Consider the following 19,327-nt stretch of genomic DNA (forward strand, 5'->3'; position numbering starts at 1 on the left):
CGCTACAATGCATAAACCCCGCCCCTTAGACTAGTGCGCTTGATTGGCTGTCAGACTGCTCTATCACCAGAACAGCTGAATGACTTGCTCAGGGCTCTGTCTATCGCTACCTGTGCCAGCTGATTGGATAGAATTCGTAAAACACCTTGTGTAACTTACGAACAGGGCTTCAATTGAAAATGCCAATTTGTAAAACAAATAAACAAAGCAGAAAAAACAACAACAGAAAAGTATCATAGTTACTTGAAACTGACGTTGAATAAAAAAAAAAAACTTACCAGAATGAACACTAGAGTGCCACATAAAATAAAGGTTACACATTTATTTGTTTTATCCTTCATAATTAAACATTTCCTTTTGTTTTGCGGATTGTTTTTTTTAAAATATATAATTAGTATAGTATTGTTTAATGGTATTTTAAAATTGAATTACTGATTTTTGTGACTAAATTGACATAAAGTTTACACAAATGTTCACTGTTAAAACTTTTAACAACAATAATTAATATATCAATATATTATTCCATAATTTATCCAACCATCCTCTTCTTAACCAATCCAGTGTTGCTGGGGCATATCCCAGTTGCCACATAGTGTGAAGCAGGGTACACCCTGGAAAGGTTGCAATCTGTCAAAGGGCTAACACATAGAGATGAGGAGTGTCTCTGATCACCCCAACCAGTCGTGGCAGATGGCAGCCCCTTCATGGGCTTGGTTCTGCTAAAGGATTCTTCCTGTTAAGAGGAGTTTTTCCTTCCCACTGACACCAAGTGCTTGCTCATATAGGGTCATCTGATTTTTGGGATTTTCTTTGTGTTTCTGCAGGGTCTTTACCTCACAGTATAAAGTGTATTTAGGCAACAGTTGGTGCAACTTTTGGTGCTGTATAAATAAAACTGCCAAAAAAACGTTCAACACGTGAATTATACTTCTGCATCTGATCTAGGCTGTAACTTATGCCCTATATCAAACTTTTGCTTAAAATTCTTGAAAAAAAAAGTAAAAAAACAACAACAAAACATTTGTATAAGTGTTCTCAGCCTTTGTTCAATAATTTGTTAAAGCATCTTTGGAAGCAAATAGATCCTCAGTTCTTTTTGAGAATTATTTCACAATCTTGGCACAACTATTTTTGGGCGATTTCGGCCCAGCTGTCATGTGCCTTTTAATGAAAACTGTCTTTCTTCTACCACACAGGCCTGAATGGTGAAGTTTAGAAATGGTTGTCCTTCTGGAAGTTTCTCCTCTATCCACAGATTAATGCTGGATCTCTGTCAGAGCGACCACGGCAGTGGCGGAGCGGGGGGTGGCTTACTGGGCTTAAGCCCAGGTTGTTTTTTCAGAAGCCCGGGGTCTTTTGGAGTGTAATTCTTTCATAGTTAGATGCCTGGCTGACAACTGTATAAAATTGTGTAGAATTTTGAGGTGAAAATGAATTTAATGCATTTTGGAAAAAGGCTGTAACACAAAATGTGTATTTAAGACACGAGCATTGGAAACAAAACATGCGACAGAATCAGTAAAAAGAAAACAAAATGTAGAACAAATAATTTTATATGTTCCAAAACAATTTCTGTCTGTAATAAAATTTAAAAAAGAAGGACAAAATGTGCGCAACAAATAGCCACTCTAGCTTCACAGGTCACACACACACACACACACACACACACACACACACACACACACACACACACACACACACACACGCACGTATATATATATGCGTGTATGTGTGTGACCTTCCTGTGAAACTGGATGTTTTATGGCACATTCATCACAGAGCTGAAATGGAAGATTACTTCATTTTATCCCGCCAAAACAGGAAGTAAATTACCACAAGTTAAAAAAAAAAAAGAGATTTGGGTGGGTTCTTGTGAGGAAGGTTTTTTTTTGTCTGCATGCTGTGAAACTTCTCTTTTAGAACTGCTAATACACAGCAGCCACACACACACACACACAGCAAAATGCCTGAAGCTGAGGTAGTATACTCCGATGTGAAGCTTGCAAGAGGAAAAAAGAGAGCCAATGGTGAGACTTATCTAGTCATCTTACTACATGTAGAAGATTCCTAAAAGAATAATCTGAAAAGCTGTTTATATTACATCTTAGGTGTGAGTGTAATGTGAACACAGTGATTTATTTTACAGCCGCTCATTTTATTGGCAGCCATTTTCAGTGGTAGCTGTGCAACAATCCGGTTTCATCTTTCATTACAGAGGCCGTTACCACATCGACTGACTCGACTTACTCTGAAATCAAGATCTCAAAGACTCAGCCATCCACAGCAGAGCTGTCTGGTAGGAAAACAGCAGTAATTAATAAACCGGAGGATTAACTGTGAGCTCCAGTTAGTGTCTGTTATTAAGTAAACAGACAACAGAGGAAGCACTTTTTCCTAAAATAAAGCAGAAATGTGTTTTTTGGTCAAACAGAGCTCTGTCGTTGAAAACAAAACATCCACCTGAATCAGTAAAAAGAAAAAAAGCAGAACATTTGTTCCAAAATTGTAGCTTTATGTAAATTTTAAAAAGAAGGTCAAAATGTGTGCAACACATAAACACACCAAACTTTTACAGTAGTACTTAAGACAAAAAGATGACAATGATGAATATGAGATAAATGATAGACATTACTGCAGCATCAGAGGCTGTCAGTATAAAAAGTAGCTGAAATAAAATTATTAAAGAACAAAAACAAAATTGTAGTTGAGTTGTCACCACACTTTATTCTAAATTTAATGTAAATTAAATTTGACAACATCAGACCCACTCGTTTTTTTAAGTGTCTCATTTACAAGTTTCCCCATTTTTTTAAAAAAATTTGGGGTTTCTTTTTTTGTTTATACTGAGGAAATTATAAAGAGACGTAAAAGTTAATTAAAAAATGAGGAAGTGGTTCTGAAGGAGTGGTTCCTTTAAATAAATTAGTTTCTCTGTGTGTGCATGCGTGTTAATGTTGATGCAGTTTCTTTACATTTCTCTGAAACCACTGGTCCGTCTTATTGCAGAAGAGGAACTGCGGTGCTGAGTTTGAGGTTGTCTCGAGGAGCAGTTCTCTGCTAAAAGATCATTTGCATAAAATTCGTCAATTTTAGTCCCCAAAAGACCGACTCTGACCAGACACTCTGCTCATTTATCTAAACGAAACTTGTAGCTCCATGCAACCCGTTTTTCTTTGTCCCTCAGTTCCTCCTCACTCTCTACTTCATTTTTAAAAAAATTAAAATTGTTAAACATTGTTAACATTGTTTTTTATTTTTCCTTATTTGTAGTCCACATAAGACAGTTAGTGGATGCACAGTTTCATCCAGGAGATTAGTTTTCATATCATTTTTGTTTTAATTAGTTTACCAGTATATTTTTGACTTGTAACTGTTGTCCTCATCCACTGTTTGGTTAGATGTATATTGACAATAAAACTTTACGGGGTTAGTTGAGTAAAAGGACATACTCTGGGTTAAAATGCACCCTCTTACACCTTTAACCATGTAAGAAGCATCTCCTTCATTTTTCAGGCTTTGTTACAAACATGTTTGTGAAGTTTACAAGTATGAGAATACAGTTGCCTGGGAAATAGCTCATCAGGCATCTGCAGTACAAAAGATCTTCTTTACTAAAAATCCTACTTCCTCTTACTGACATGTTATTTTTTAATAAAAATGTAATTTCCTTCAAAATTATTTCATGCAAACTGCCGATATGTGTTTATTCCCGGCTAAAGATTCTGTCCTAATTCTCTCCACATAAGCACTCAGGATAACAAATATATATTTCTTTGATGCTGTAATTAATGCAAAGCCAGCGTTCTCCTTAATCTTCATCTTTTTTCGACTGCTTCCTTTAGGGGGTGATGACAGGGGCCGTATTGCTAGCATCCTCCTTTTACAACATCCATGTATCTTCTCTGTGGTCATTCTTATTGGCAGCTCCATCTTCAACATCCTTTGTCCACTTTAACCACTGTTGCTTCTCTGCACATGTCCAAACCATCTCAGCCTCACCTCTCTAACTTTGTCTCTAAACCACTCGACCTGAGTTGTCATACTCATCTGCCTGCACTCTTTTCTTCATCTCTCTTACGGTTCAGTCAAATATGTTATTGTTTGTCTTGCTTATAAGTCATATGTTTACCTTTGAGGTTTGTGTGTTTTAAATCTGTGATTCTGAGCTCGAAGAACGAGCCAGTGAATCGTGTTCTTTGTACAAATACAGTGAGAACATTAACATCTAAAATCTAGCTCAATAAAATTCTCAACCACATTTACACCACATCTCACATCTCTAACGTGTTTCCTTTTCTCACTATTCAGAGGATCCTCAACAAGCTGTGGTGAGGAAAGGGTCAAAGGTCACCTCAGAGAGAGTGGTCCTGGTGGTTCTCGGTGTTCTCCTGGCAGCTGCTCTCATTGCTCTGTGTTTTACCAGTGAGTTAACATTAGAATTTAATAAGACTTAAAGTAAAATCAATTATTTTAAGTAATGTTAAGAAGAATAATGCTTCTGTTTAATGTTTCCCCAAAATACTGTCTTTTACATTTTCAGAGCTATAAGAATGTTTTCAGTGTAAAGAAAAATGTTTACTGACTGATTTATTTGTTTGTGTATTTGTTTGATCTTTTTTAAATCAGCATTTGAAATAATTAAAACTAACAAGAAGGTCAAATATCTGGAAGATGACAAAATGAAGTGTGATAATAATCTCACAGGTATGAATATTTAAGATACACTTTGATATTTGGTCAGACATTCCTGATGAATGACTGATGACTGTTTTATTCTTTATTCTAACAGAGACTCTCTCTAAGATAAAATCATGCAGCACGGTGCAGCCGACCTGTCCAGCACCTAAAGTAATAGGTAAGTTATGGATTTTGCCTCTGAGACACAAACTTCAAGCTAAGCTCACACAAACATGAACAGTGATTTCTTCCACCTGACTGAAGTCGTTGCTGTAATCTCTTCAAAGATGATCCTTGTTATAAATGTGAAGAAGGCTGGGAGCAACATGGAAGAAAGTGCTATTACTTCTCCACCAGTAAATCATCCTGGGAACAGAGCAGAGATGAGTGTAGAGCTAAAAGAGGAGACCTGGTTAAGATAGACAGCAGAGAGGAGCAGGTATGAAACACTGCTGCAGGTTCATGTTCGCACATGTTATATCACATCTTTATGTTTCACCTTCTCAGCACAGAAAAGTCTAACAAAGTCATTTTCATCTTCTTTTCATGATCAGAGGCTCCTGGAGAGAAGACTGAGAGATGTAATGACTAGAGATGAGGACAAGTTCTGGATCGGACTGACAGACTCAGCATTAGAGGGCAGATGGGTGTGGGTGGACAGATCACCACTGGATCAAAGGTTTGTTTGTTGTGAAAATATATTTTTTTCATTTCCAGAATTAAAGTTATCAGTTTTTACTAAACCAATTATTTTTGTTCTTCAACTCTTAGTTTGAAGTTTTGGAGCATCAAAGAGCCAGACAATTGGAACGGGACACATGAAGAACATCCTGATGGAGAGGACTGTGTGAGGATGGGAGAAAAAGGCGGAGCTGATAATCTGAAGTGTTGGTTTGATGCATTTTGCTCAAATCTTCAGAGAAGTATTTGTGAGAAAGCAGCAGTAAAAGGACAGTTTAAAAAAGTATGTGACTGAAATTCACATATGAAACACCAGGATGAAGTGATGCAATTTTTAAAATAATGGCACAAACAGAAACAAAATGAACACAGTAAAATCAACATGAGTAATATTTTGCATCTGATACTTTTTAGTTTTGAAGCGATTAACACGAACAAGAAATGTGGGAGCACCTGTGAAATTCATTAATTTTTATAATAAAATAATAAATTATCCTGTTTTGTAAACTTAAAGCCATCTAGAAAGTTAAAAAGTATTTTGGATACTGAATCAATGAGTACATCATATAACAGAAGAACCTATGAATTATTTATTATCACTTTTACAGGAAAAAGAAACAAAGAAAGAAAGACATGTGAAGTGTTACAATGGAATAAGTAATTCACGTCAGTGTTATTAAAAATAGGATTGCAACATTTAACATCGATTCATCCAGTACAAGAAAAGGATGCTGTGGTTCTCAGAGTTTTCAGTGTGAGAAGCTGTTTGTAAATGTGGTAAATGATACACATTTCTTAACTCTCACATCTGTGACTCCTGAAAAACCTCTGACTGTGTGGTACTGCTGTTGTTTTTTTCTTTCTTCAAATGTGTGTTTGAATGACAAGAAATTAAACGAGCAACAGAACATTTGCTGTTGTTGTAAAATCCTGTCGGTTTCTTGTGTTAACCCACTTTTTTTTGCGGGGGGAGGGGGGCATCCAGGATCTGAAGCAAAACCAGTAATAAATTATAAATCATTAGATATCATTACATATTATTAATAGATATTAATCAATTGATCAATTGTTAAAGAAGGATCTTGATTTTAAGATTTCAAGTGTATTTTTAATTTTAAGTGGAGTGCGATCCTAAGTTGCACCACAAGAGGGCGCTTCCAGGTCTGGCACAAAGTTCTGCCCATAGTATCCTAGACATTCAGACCTGTAGATACTGTACCTTTATACAGATGACTGGGAGATCATGCACATTAAAATAAAGCATTTTAAGATTTAATAATGAATAAAGATAAATGAATAAAATATGTTTCAGTAAATTCATTTCCAAATCACTTTAGTTTATTATACATTTATTATACTTCTTTACTTTGAAATTACTTTGATTGTCTTTTATTCATTTATACATTAATACATTAATTATTACTAATAAATTATTTGATAATTCAAATAGTGGCAAAAAACCCACTGTCTAATCTGCTGAACACATCTGTAATTCTAAACCTCGACCATAGAGAAGAGAGGACAGAAAAAATGTCTCATTATTTATTTATTTTAAGTTCCAGCTGATCATCGTATCACTTTTTTCCAATGCTGTTCTAAGATCTTTTTGTTTTATTATGCTGTAATTAACAAAATCTTTGTTTATTAAATTTATTAATCAGCATTTAAACACATGAGAGACAAAGAAACATTAAAACAATTGGAAGGTCTCAAAAATAAAGCTGTAAATAAAAAACTGTAAACTTGTGCAGTATTCACATTTCTTTAGTGTTTTTGATCAACATTTTAATATAAGTTGGGGCACAGAAAAATCCGACAAGGAGCTCGGGAAGAAAGAGACTGGCATTTAAAAAATGTCCTAAATTTAACCTAAACTTCCTAAACTAAGCTTGCTTCTACCACGACCTGTGTGACTCAGAACCTACACAGATATTTCCAGTGAGGTCATTTCCTCAACTGTTTCTGTTCAGACATTTCTGGAGAGAATGAGAAACATCATGAATGAAGATGACAAGTTGTGGATCAGACTGACAGATTCAGCAGTAGAGGGCAGATATTTGTGGGTGGATGGTTCAGGACTGTGTAAAAGGCTTGATTGTTGAGAAAACTTTAGGTTGTGCCACATTTGTGAAACAACTATTTTAACAAGGCCCTAAAATATCACCTCATCTCATGGGCAGTTCCTCATTTTGTTCTGCTTTAATACGTTTTATTTTTATCTTCCTTTTAACCGCCTGCAAATGTGATACAACTCATAAAACTGTTGTTGCATTTGTATGCAAGAGATCAGCACAATGTACCACAGGGTCAGACATTTCAACAATAAATAAAGAAACCTTGCATCAGTTATAATAAAAGCAGTTATTCTGACAGGAGGAGTCTCAGTCTCAGTCTTCAACAGCAACACAACATACTTTGTCTTGTCTTCCTTCTCCCACCCCAACCGGTCGCAGCAGATGGCCCCGCCCCACCCCGAGTCTGGTTCTGCTGGAGGTTTCTTCCTGTTAAAAGGGAGTTTTTCCTTCCTACTGTCTCTAAAGTGCTTGCTCAGAGGGGGTCATATGATTGTTGTGTTTTTCTCTGTATATATTCTTGAAGTGTGTAACTTATAATATAAAGCACCTTGAGGCGACTCTTTGTTGTGATTTGGTGCTGTATAAATAAATTGAATTGAATTTCAGTGTTGATTGTTTACATTTTTTCTCATGTTTCCACACAAACGGACACTGGAGAGCAGGAATATTCAGCTCATGCTTTGAGATGTTTGAGAATGTTAGAAATAAACAAGTGTTGTTAAGAAAGAAACATTCCCATGAAACGAATGTTTTTTGATGAAAGAGTTTTCATAGTTGACAGTTTAGTTTTTACAATGGGTTTTAGTGTTTTAGCAATTCAGAAAACTGTAAAATAGTTTTGGGTCAATTGTTTGGTTTTGAAAGACAAGTCGAAGGTTTTGTGTGTGTTTATCACACTTGTGGCCAATGATGTGAGGGTACATATAAGCCAGAGCACTGGTTTGTGAGGCACTACAATGGATAGAAATCCAAGAAGAGGAGTTCGTGTGAGAGGAGGCTGAGCAGGTCAAGGTGGTCGAGGTGGTCAGAGAGGAGAAAGAACAGTAAAATCAGATGAAATCAGAGCTACTATGATTGACCATGTTCTTGTCCATGGTATGACAATGAAGGAGGCCGGACTAAGGGTACAACCAAACATCAGTAGATTCACCGTGTCCACCATAATCCGAAGATTTGGAGAAGAGAACAGGTAGTTACCTTTTTTGACATCATATTATGTAAATGTTGACAACAATTACACATTTACAATGACTGTACTATATACTGTACCACAGTAAACATGTTTTAGTACATCACTATGCCAGTGTACTGAGGTACTGTAATGGAGGGTTAGTCTGACTGTTTGTAGGCCTATTCCATGTATGTATTTTTGTAAGTGCATTTTCTCTTTTGTAGAATTGAAAGACTGCCACATGGGGGTGGTAGGACATCTATGTTCTCCCCACACAATTAAACAACTAAAGAACAACACCATTAAACTGCGTGAAATTCAGCTGAGGATCATTGATGACCATGTGCATTTTGAGGGTATCGACAGTGTCAGCCTCTCTACTGTAGACCGTGTCCTCAAGTGCAACAGACTGCGCATGAAACAGCTGTACTGAATGCCCTTTGAACACAACTCTGATTGAGTCAAAGAGCAAAGATTCCAGTATGTATTGGTTTGTATATATCCAGACACATAAATGTTGGTTACTGTAAGTAGTGATTTACTGTAGTTGGCCTACATCACCTACAAAAATGTGTATATATACATTTCTACAGAGAGTTTTTGAACTGGATGCAATGGAAAAACTCCATGAATACATCTGCATGGATGAAGCTGGGTTCAATCTCAAGGAGAAGGAGAGGCTGTAGTGTGATTGGCCAACGGGCCATTGTTGGTGTCCCTGGGCAGCGTGGTGGCAATGTCACATTGTGTGCTGCCACCAGCAATCATGGTGTTTTCCACCATCATGCCAGCCAAAGCCCCTACAACACTCACCAGCCCCTCATCTTCCTCAATCACATGCGAGATGCTCTGTTAGGGCAGCAGGATGAGCTGCCCATTTATGTTGTTGTTTGGGACAATCTGAGTTTTCACAGAGGCCTCCGGGTTAGGAAGTGGTTCAATATGAACCAAGCTTTTATCAATCTTTGCCTTCCACCATACTCCCCTTTCCTGAACCCCATTGAAGAATTCTTCTCCTCATGGCGGTGGAAGTTATAGGAACGCCAACCTTACACCAGGGTAAATCTCCTGCAAGCCATGGAACTGGCCTGTGGTGACATTGGTGTGGAGCCATGTCAAGCCTGGATACGACATGCCAGGGTTTTTTCCCCCGTTGCCTGGCCAGAGAACATGTGGCCTGTGATGCAGGTGAAGTCCTGTGGCCTGACCCAGTACGGAGAAATGATGCTGTGGCGGAGTAATGCACCTTTTTCCTTTGTACTTCATTTTTATACTTGTGTGCTTTATTTCTACGTACAAGTGCTACATGTAAATGCACAGGATTTCTGTTTTTTGTTTTTTGGCAAATTCTCTTTTCTATGTACAAGTGTAAGAAATGCCCAGGTATTTTCTTTTGCAACATGCATTTAGCCTAAATAAACATTTATTTCTACCGCTTCATGTCCTGAGCATTATTTTCCTTTTATCTATGTAGTGTTTAGTGACTACTCAGTATTTAATTTAGATTGACTTGAGGCATAATTTGATGGCATAGTTCAGTTTTGAGCACAGATTGAACTGTTTTGAGGTAAAAGTTTGGTTTTGCAAGAAGAATCAGAGGATTAGTGAATGTAGCTTGGAAATTGGGTTTTGTGTTCACAGTTTGGGGAACAGGAGAGCAGCTTTCCAGGAATGTGTCTTAGCAATCGTGAAAAACTGTAAAATGTGAGAACAAGAATAAATGAATGAATAGATAAATATTATTTTCCAGCTATTTCACAGTGTTTTGTATTTATTTTTGTAGTGTGTAATCGTTGCCAAGTTGTGTTTGCACATTGGCTGGTTTTGTGTGGCTTTTGGCACTAGTGGTTGGTTTTGAGTAAAGTTCAAATAATTTTGGGTGAAATGTTTGGTTTTGCAAGACGTGTTAAAGGTTATGTGAGTGTAGCTTGAATGTTACACTTTGTGTTTAGTGTTTTGACATAAAGAGATGACATTTTAGGAAATGTGTTTTTGCAGTACAGAAAAACTGTATTGTAATAAACTCTTAAAAATGCAGCACAGTGCACCCTACAAGTGTGTAAATATTTGTAGGGAAATGTCTAAAAAAGGTGGTGTCTTCCATGTCCTATAGTATATGGTTGTCACGGTCTGCAGAAACAGGCCGTGCGGTGGTGTGTGTAATGGACCCAGGTGCGTACACAAGTGAGTAGACGGGAGTGAACTTAACAGAAAGCGAGCCTTTATTAGGGCTGAAGACAACATGTACAACCAAAGCAGGGATAGCGTGACTAGACTATAACTAAACTGGGAAAACTAACACTGCGACAAACTAAGAAAACTCAGAGACGAAGATGATCACTGAAAAGACTGACCGTGAAAACATGGAGGTGAGAACACAGACGATGCGACCCAGACTACATGAAACACAGAGACTAAATACACATGAGGGATGATCAGGGGAAGTGGCCACACATGGGAGCACAGCTGACACACATAATCATAACAAGACATGGCAGGAGTGAACACAACACTGACGGGAGACGGGCAAGGTAAAACAGGAAGTACACGGGGGTTCAGACAGGAGGGGAGAGAGAGAGCACAGGAAGAACATAGACATAACGGGCAGGGGAAACATGGAATAAACACAAAGAGAGACGAGGGCTCATAAATACACAGAGGGGCACACAGGGGGTAAGAGTCACGAAGGGAAAACACTTAGGGAACAACACAACAGGACAACTCAGGAAACATGGCCTAAATAAGGAACGAAATACAAAAAATACAAGAAACTAAGAATACTGGGCCCACATGGCCCAGGACCATGACAATGGTAAGTAAGAATATCAATTTCAGATTTGATATTTTTTCTCCACCAAGGAGATTGTGCTTTTGCATGTGTGTGAATGCAAGTGCAATGTTTGTATTGACAGCATATTGGGATACTGTGAATGATACATGGGGATTCTAAATATCAGATTACTTTCGACCTCTGGAGTCTTCTTCAAGGTCAAATAATGTCAAACTTTCATAAAACATGTTTAATCTTTACAACTATGCTTAAAAATATACTGCCTTTATGTTTATTGGCAAAATTTAGGAAATAATGTTGGTACATAGGGATTGTAAATAGTTTGAATCCAAATATCGTGTCACATTTGACCTTTGATCTCACTTCTACATCTACCTTTCATGTTATTTATGTCCAAGTTTTACAGATCCATAGCAATTATCCATTACTTTATGTTACGTTCCAGTCTAGGGGTACAGGAACGCAACATAAGGGTTAAAAGGGTCCTCAAAGCCAAACCCAGAAGTCAATTTATGAGTCAAGGTGAATTTATTGTGACTAAACTGAAAGTTTTAACTCCGGGGTGAACAAAGGCCAGAATAACAAACACGTTGTATTCGTAAACAGACCTAAAAAAAAAAAAAATCTGATATTTTTGTTTACAAGGTTACAAGAACAAAATATTTATCACCACAAATTGAGGCCATATAAATGCTTTCATACAACATATTTTGCAACACAGAAATAACTGAAGAAAAAAACCAGTCCCTCTGGTTGATTAGTGGTGTGGGTTTTTTTTTTCTTTCTTTACTTCTTCCTAGTTCAGTCTTAATGCATGTTTCCACGAGCAGTTCAACATTAGTAAGGTATTCTGTATATCAGCAAGTGATGTGGTGATGATATGAAAGATTAGTGTTTTTTTTCTCAGCGCAGAAAGGGAAGTGAATTACCCATAGTTTAAAAAAAGTCAGATTCTGAGGAAGTGAGGCAGTTTATAAGCCCTCCTCATTTTTCAGTGTTGTCTATTGTCAGTGATGCTGACAAAGCTGTAAAATGTCTGAATGTCTGCAGAACTTTGCCCTGGTGTGAACTTTACCAAAGGAGACAGAAAGGTAAATGGTAAATCCTTTTATTCTGTTTGCTGCATTTTAGTTTAATGTGAATATAGTGAAGTTATAAACTCACATTTTACCAGCAGCCATGAGTATTCAAACCACACCAGTCTGCAATCTAGTTTTGTGTTTTTGTTGCAGAGGCTGTTACTCTGAAGTTAAGACCTTAAGTGTGATTTGCCACAGTAGGGCTGCCTGGTAGGTAAAGAGCAGAAATAAACATGAGTATGACCTATGAGTCCAGTCAGTGTCCATTATGAGAATGCTTATTATGTCTCTCACTGTTGTTGTTGTGTTTGTTAATTGCTGAGAGAAACAAACTGAAGACAAGATTTGCCTTTTTACTGTAGAGTCAAAGTGAAGAAGTGGCTCTGAAGTCCGTCATCTCCTTATTTGTATGTGTGTGTTTGTGCATTGTCTTTGTGTATCTACTTCATACTCCGCAGGCGTATTGCTGACGAGGAAGTGCAGTGTCTGTTTTTAGCTTCCTTGTGAAGTTCTCAGTTAAATTTTACTAACTTTTAGCTGAGTTAGTGGTCTTTGAGTTATTAGGAAAAATCCAAGAAAAGCTTAAACAAAAGCAAAGCATAAAGAAAAACTTATTCATGGCTTCATCCTTTCTATACTGGATTACTGCAATTCTGTACATCTTTTAACAGGTGCTAGAATATATGAACAAATCACTCCAGTTTTAGCAGATTTTTGAGATTTGATGAGATTTTAAGATTCTTGGTATGGGACTCAGTTATTTAAGCAAACTCCTCAACATGTATAACTCTAAATGAGCACTGAGATCGTCTCGCCAGATGCTCTTAGTACAACTGAGGTCTCGATTGAATCACAGAGGAGACTAGACTCTGGAATAACTTGCCAGATGATATTCGTACTTCAGAGTCTTTCAGTCTTTCAAATCGTGTCTTAAAACTCACTTTTTTACGTTGGCTTTTAATTCAAGTTCACTTTGAGTACCATCAGACTTTTTTTGTTACGTTTGTTTTGTTTTTATGTTGCACGTTGTCATTGCCTCATCTCAATTATCTGTATTTGTTTTTCGATTGTTTTCTCATGTTCTTAACTAATTGTGAAGAACTTTGGTCAATGCTGTTGCATTTAAATGTGCTATAGAAATAAAATTGATTTGATTTGATATTTTAGTATCAATGAACACTGAATGAGATAAAAAGTAGCAGAAAAAACATCCCCAACTGTTTAGCTGAGCTAGAAAGCCTGTGCCAGGCTATAAACATTTAAACAACACTCAAACACCTTAATGCTTAATGTTTCAGTAGGTACCTGCTCATAGATATATACACATCTATGTATATTAACATAATAATTCAGTTATTTTCTTTATTTAAAATTGTTTGTGTGTGTAGCACTTGGCACCTTTTGTGATGGTAAAAATTATGAGTTGGTTCATTACATTTTGAGTTAAATATATTTTCTATCCAACAAATTTAAAAGTCAAAGGAACTTTACACACGTTTTTTTAGGGTTAGTAATAATACTTTAACATATTAAATAATAATAATAATAATAATAATAATACTTAAGTAATGTTCTTGGCAAAGTATTTGATAAAGTTAAAAAAAAATGACCACAGCTTTGTTCAAACAGATTTACAACCATGTAAAAAGTTTCTCCATTTTTTGAATTACCAGGTAACTTAAAGTAAATATGCACAGTGCCCTAAACCAACAAAGTTATTTACTAACACATTGTAGTAAATAATTGCACAACAAAGAATCCCTGTGTGCCCTGATTCCCCTTCTGTATCTCTGCTCCCGTGATACTCATGCTCACTGCCTTCTCGTTCCCGCACTCCTGCTGGAAAATCCACAGAGGCAGCTGTTAGCACACACCTAATTATCAACAGACTAACACTCACTGATTATGCTGAAAACACTGACGGGTGGTCACACAACAACCCAGCGTCGAGGAGAACTCAGCCACACTGCTATGTACCTCTGTCGACAATCCTGGTCAGCTGCAGGTGTGTGTGATCATCCTCCTCAGGTGTGGCCAACCTCCCAACGGGACACACCCACCAGGCCTGATGGTGCCTGAAAACCAGACCTCTGGAACGCGCACACACGCACACACAAATACCTATACACACAAACCTGAAAACCAGGGACACAAGCCACAAACCAGCAAATATATAAACAAGTCCAAACTGCTCATCGACCCTGGGTCACTCAGACCGAGGTCCTTGACAATTTGTATTCCAGACATTCAGACCTGTAGATACTGTACCCTGATATGGATGACTAGGAAGTATTTCAAGATTTATTAATAAATAAAATTAATTGAATAAAATACGTTTTAGAAAATTCATTTCCAAGTTTTCTTTTTTAGTTTATTATACATTTATTATACTTAATGACTTTAGACTGTGATAATTATAGATAATTATAATCTGCTAAACACATCTGCAATTCTAGACCTCGACCACAGAGCAGAGGTGTCAGAAAAAAAAGTCTTATTATCTAGTTATTTTAAGTTCCAGATGATCAGCATACCATTTCTGTTTATCCAGTTTATTAATCAGCATTTGAACAAATGAGGGTCAAAGAAACATTTAAAAAACAGTCTCAAGGGTCTCAAAAATAAAGCTGTAAATAAAAATCTGTAAAACTTGTCATGACTGACCCCCTAAATCAGGGGTGTCAAACTCAAATACACAGTGGGCCAAAATTCAAAACTGAAACAAAGTCGCGGGCTAACGTTAATATTTATTGAAATATATTTATTCCTCCAAATATAAGAATGAATCTTTTTTTATGTACTCAAACACGTTTTGCTGAAAAACTGAATATGGAACAAGCAAAGCTTAATACTAAACAATATATATATTAGCTGTATAATACCAGTAGGCCAGCTCTAATAGTAATTTGGTATGGCTTCACGGGCCAAATGTAATTAGGCTGCAGGCCAAATTTGGCCCGCGGGCCAGAGTTTGACACCTATGCCCTAAATGCTTGTTTTGACAGTATTCACATTTCTTTAGTGTTTTTGATCAACATTTTAATATAAGTTGGGGGATTTCTGGTACAGCATCAAATTTATTAGAAAATACAACTAATTAAGCCATTAATAAATTAAATAGAGTATTTTTAAAAATTAAAAATTTCCTAAACTTAAAAAACTCCAGTCGCTTCTACCACGACCTGTGTGACTCAGAACCTACACAGATATTTCCAGTGAGGTCATTTCCTCAACTGTTTCTGTTCAGACATTTCTGGAGAGAAGAATGAGAAACATCATGAATGAAGATGACAAGTTGTGGATCAGATCAGATATTTGTGGGTGGATGGTTCAGGACTGTGTAAAAGGCTTGATTGTTGAGAAACCTTTAGGTTGTGCCAAATTTGTGAAACAACTATTTTAACAACGCCCTAAAATATCACCTCATCTCATGGGCAGTTCCTCATTTTGTTCTGTTTTAATACATTTTATTTTTATCTTCCTTTTAACCGCCTGCAAATGTGATACAACTCATAAAACTGTTGTTGCATTTGTATGCAAGAGATCAGCACAATGTACCACAGGGACAGATATTTCAATAATAAAAAAAGAAACCTTCCTTCAGTTATAAAAACAGCAGTTATTCTGACAGGTGGAGCCAGACTGTAGATGAAGCCTCCTCCCTCCTCTTTAGGAACAGGCCAACAGGGATTTTTAAGCTGTAAAACAGAAGCCACAGTGAGTAAGGAAGCAATTAAATTAAGCATCAAAGCTCAGCTACATTTAGTTTCTATTAAATGTATAAAGAATTGAATCTATGATAAATAATAAAGGAAACATAATTTCAACATTTTGTTGTGTTTTGTGATTCAGAGACTGTTGGATTACGTCTGAAGTCAGGATCTTGAAGTTTCAGCATGATGAGTCGTCCGCAGAGCTTCATAGACGGTAAGAACATTAATGTGGTGGTAAAACAACAGGAAGGTGACGGAGCTTCAGTCACATCTGAGTGATCATCATCAGACTTTTGATTAAAGTTATGATGTTTGTGCTGGAACAGAACAACATTATATGTATATGACTTAAAAATATGTAGAGCCCACATTCATTATTTAATCATATCAATTATTTTTCTTTATTTATTGCATAAATCAGAAATGTAACAGTCAAAAGTAATTGATGAAGAAAGAATGTTTAAAAGCAAAATGAAGATGTGAAGAGCAAAAACAAAAACAGGAACTGACCAAAAGGATGTGTGACATGTTAACATGTTTTAACTCAAGTGTTTCCTGTTCAAAGCATCTTAATCATCTTTAATGTTCTTGTATTGACACTCACTACAGTTCAGTGTACTTTAATAGTACTAAAATATTGTAGCATGACAAACTGTTTAAACTGTTGTAACTGATAAATACACACTTTTCTGAACTCTCACATTGTGTCTCCTCTAAATGTTCATCAGGTGAAGCTCCTGACTCTCGGCATGAAAAATCAAACAGAGGGTCAAAGGTCACCACAGAGAGAGTGGCACTGGTGGTTCTCTGTATCCTGCTGGCAGCTGCTCTCATCGTTATTTATCGTCTCTGTCAGTTTGTGTGTTTTCCTTCGTCTTACTTAACTTAAAAAAATCAATAATCTGATGAGAAAAATATTTACAGTGAAGGTGTAAAACACTGCAGATTGGCACACTGGCTCCGTTTTAATCATGTTGCAGCAAATTAAAGATGTGTCCAACTTTTCAGTGTTTTTCTTGTTTTCTGAAAAATCTGTCTGTTTCTCTCATTTTTAAATCAGCAGTAACTAAAGAAACACTGAAAACACAAAGCTACAAAAATCCTTTCAGTGTAAACAAACCTCACTGACTGACTGGTTTATTTGTTCTTTTTTAATCAGCATTTGACAAAATTAGAACGAAAAACGAGCTCGAAAACCTGAAACATCACAAAATGAAGTGTGAAAGTAATCTGACAGGTAAGCATATACAGCTGATTGTTTCTAACCTTCAGTCTAAATCAAACTCATGACACACAGCTGACTGGGCCTTTTTTACTTCATGTAAATGATTATTTGTTTTTAATTCAAACTTTAGATAAAAATAGATGATGAATGACTGATGACTGTTTTATTCTTTATTCTAACAGAGACTCTCTCTAAGATAAAACCATGCAGCACGGTGCAGCCGACCTGTCCAGCACCTAAAGTAATAGGTAAGTTATGGATTTTGTCTCTGAGACACAAACTTCAAGCTAAGCTCACACAAACATGAACAGTGATTTCTTCCACCTGACTGAAGTCGTTGCTGTAATCTCTTCAAAGATGATCCTTGTTATAAATGTGAAGAAGGCTGGGAGCTACATGGAGGAAAGTGCTATTACTTCTCCACCAGTAAATCATCCTGGGAACAGAGCAGAGATGAATGTAGAGCTAAAGGAGGAGACCTGGTTAAGATAGACAGCAGAGAGGAGCAGGTATGAAACACTGCTGCAGGTTCATGTTCTCACATGTTATATCACATCTTTATGTTTCACCTTCTCAGCACAGAAAAGTCTAACAAAGTCATTTTCATCTTCTTTTCCTGATCAGAGGCTCCTGGAGAGAAGACTGAGAGATGTAATGACTGAGGCTGAGGACAAGTTCTGGATCGGACTGACAGACTCAGCAGTAGAGGGCAGATGGTTGTGGGTGGATGGATCACACCTGCATCAACGGTTTGTTTGTTGTGAAAATATATTTTTTTCATTTCCAGAATTAAAGTTATCTGTTTTTACTAAACCAATTATTTTTGTTCTTCAACTCTTAGTTTGACGTTTTGGATCAAAGGTGAGCCAGACAATTGGACAGGGACACATGAAGAACATCCTGATGGAGAGGACTGTGTGAGGATGGGAGAAAAAGGCAGAGCTGATAATCTGAAGTGTTGGTTTGATGCATTTTGCTCAAAGCCTCACAGAAGTATTTGTGAGAAAGCAGGAGTAAGAGGAAAGTTTAAAAAAGTATGTGACTGAAATTCACATATGAAACACCAGGATGAAGTGATGCAATTATTAAAATAATGCCACAAACAGAAACAAAATGAACACAGTAAAATCAACATGAGTAATATTTTGATCTGATACTTTTTAGTTTTGAAGCGATTAACACAAACAAGAAATGTGGGAGCACCTGTGAAATTCATTAATTTTTATAATAAAATAATAAATGATCCTGTTTTGTAAACTTAAAGCCATCTAGAAAGTTAAAAAGTATTTTGGATACTGAATCAATGAGTACATCATATAACAGAAGAACCTATGAATTATTTATTATCACTTTTACAGGAAAACGAAAGGAACGAAGAAAGAAAGACGTGAAGTGTTACAATGGAATAAGTAATTCACGTCAGTGTTGTTAAAAATAAGAATGCAACATTTAACATCGAGTCATCCAGTACAAGAAAAGGAGGCTGTGGTTCTCAGAGTTTTCAGTGTGAGAAGCTGTTTGTAAATGTGGTAAATGATACACATTTCTTAACTCTCACATCTGTGACTCCTGAAAAACCTCTGACAGTGTGGTACTGCTGTTGTTTTTTTTTTCAAATGTGTGTTTGAATGACAAGAAATTAAACGAGCAACAGAACATTTGCTGTTGTTGTAAAATCCTGTCGGCTTCTTGTGTTAACCCACTTTTTTTTGCGGGGGGAGGGGGGCATCCAGGATCTGAAGCAAAACCGGCGACAAATTATAAATCATTAGATATCATTACATATTATTAATAGATATTAATCAATTGATCAATTGTTAAAGAAGGATCTTAATTTTAAGATTTCAAGTGTATTTTTAATTTTAAGTGGAGTGCGATCCTAAGTTACACCACAAGAGGGCGCTTCCAGGTCTGG

At 36.7% G+C, this 19,327-nt stretch overlaps 2 protein-coding genes across 3 annotated transcripts; both read left to right on the forward strand.

Annotated features, from left to right (window-relative positions):
- The first annotated feature begins 1,884 nt into the window (after nt 1-1,884).
- Nucleotides 1,885-6,556, forward strand: LOC146548760 (C-type lectin domain family 4 member E-like). Its single transcript, XM_085261963.1, has 8 exons — nt 1,885-2,027; nt 2,216-2,296; nt 4,309-4,422; nt 4,627-4,704; nt 4,790-4,855; nt 4,965-5,116; nt 5,232-5,356; nt 5,449-6,556. Exons 1-8 carry the CDS (start codon nt 1,964-1,966, stop codon nt 5,651-5,653), a joined length of 885 nt encoding a protein of 294 aa, XP_085118089.1. The 5' UTR covers nt 1,885-1,963; the 3' UTR covers nt 5,654-6,556.
- Nucleotides 6,557-12,444: 5,888 nt separating this feature from the next.
- LOC146548761 (C-type lectin domain family 4 member E-like) lies at nt 12,445-19,058 on the forward strand. Of its 2 annotated transcripts, XM_085262378.1 has the most exons (9): nt 12,445-12,493; nt 16,106-16,195; nt 16,327-16,401; nt 16,916-17,038; nt 17,347-17,424; nt 17,595-17,660; nt 17,770-17,921; nt 18,037-18,161; nt 18,254-19,058. In XM_085262378.1, exons 3-9 carry the CDS (start codon nt 16,371-16,373, stop codon nt 18,456-18,458), a joined length of 780 nt encoding a protein of 259 aa, XP_085118504.1. In that variant the 5' UTR covers nt 12,445-12,493; nt 16,106-16,195; nt 16,327-16,370; the 3' UTR covers nt 18,459-19,058. The 2 variants fall into 2 exon arrangements, with proteins under 2 accessions (XP_085118504.1, XP_085118505.1); XM_085262379.1 differs by lacking the exon at nt 12,445-12,493 and having other exon boundaries at nt 16,106-16,191.
- The last annotated feature ends 269 nt before the right edge of the window (nt 19,059-19,327 follow it).

Source organism: Mchenga conophoros, linkage group LG22, assembly GCF_057382185.1.
Source record: "Mchenga conophoros isolate Kocher_MC1m ecotype Shallow Benthic linkage group LG22, M_conophoros_male_GT1.1, whole genome shotgun sequence".
Lineage (NCBI taxonomy): Eukaryota > Metazoa > Chordata > Actinopteri > Cichliformes > Cichlidae > Mchenga > Mchenga conophoros.

Bases quoted from the DNA above. Each gene is read 5' to 3' on its own strand.
- LOC146548760 (XM_085261963.1), top strand. From the start codon at position 1,964: ATGCCTGAAGCTGAGGTAGTATACTCCGATGTGAAGCTTGCAAGAGGA. The intron at 5,117-5,231 runs GTATGAAACACT...TTTCATGATCAG, and splicing joins TAGACAGCAGAGAGGAGCAG to AGGCTCCTGGAGAGAAGACT. The intron at 5,357-5,448 runs GTTTGTTTGTTG...TTCAACTCTTAG, and splicing joins AGATCACCACTGGATCAAAG to TTTGAAGTTTTGGAGCATCA.
- LOC146548761 (XM_085262378.1), top strand. From the start codon at position 16,371: ATGATGAGTCGTCCGCAGAGCTTCATAGACG. The intron at 17,922-18,036 runs GTATGAAACACT...TTTCCTGATCAG, and splicing joins TAGACAGCAGAGAGGAGCAG to AGGCTCCTGGAGAGAAGACT. The intron at 18,162-18,253 runs GTTTGTTTGTTG...TTCAACTCTTAG, and splicing joins GGATCACACCTGCATCAACG to TTTGACGTTTTGGATCAAAG.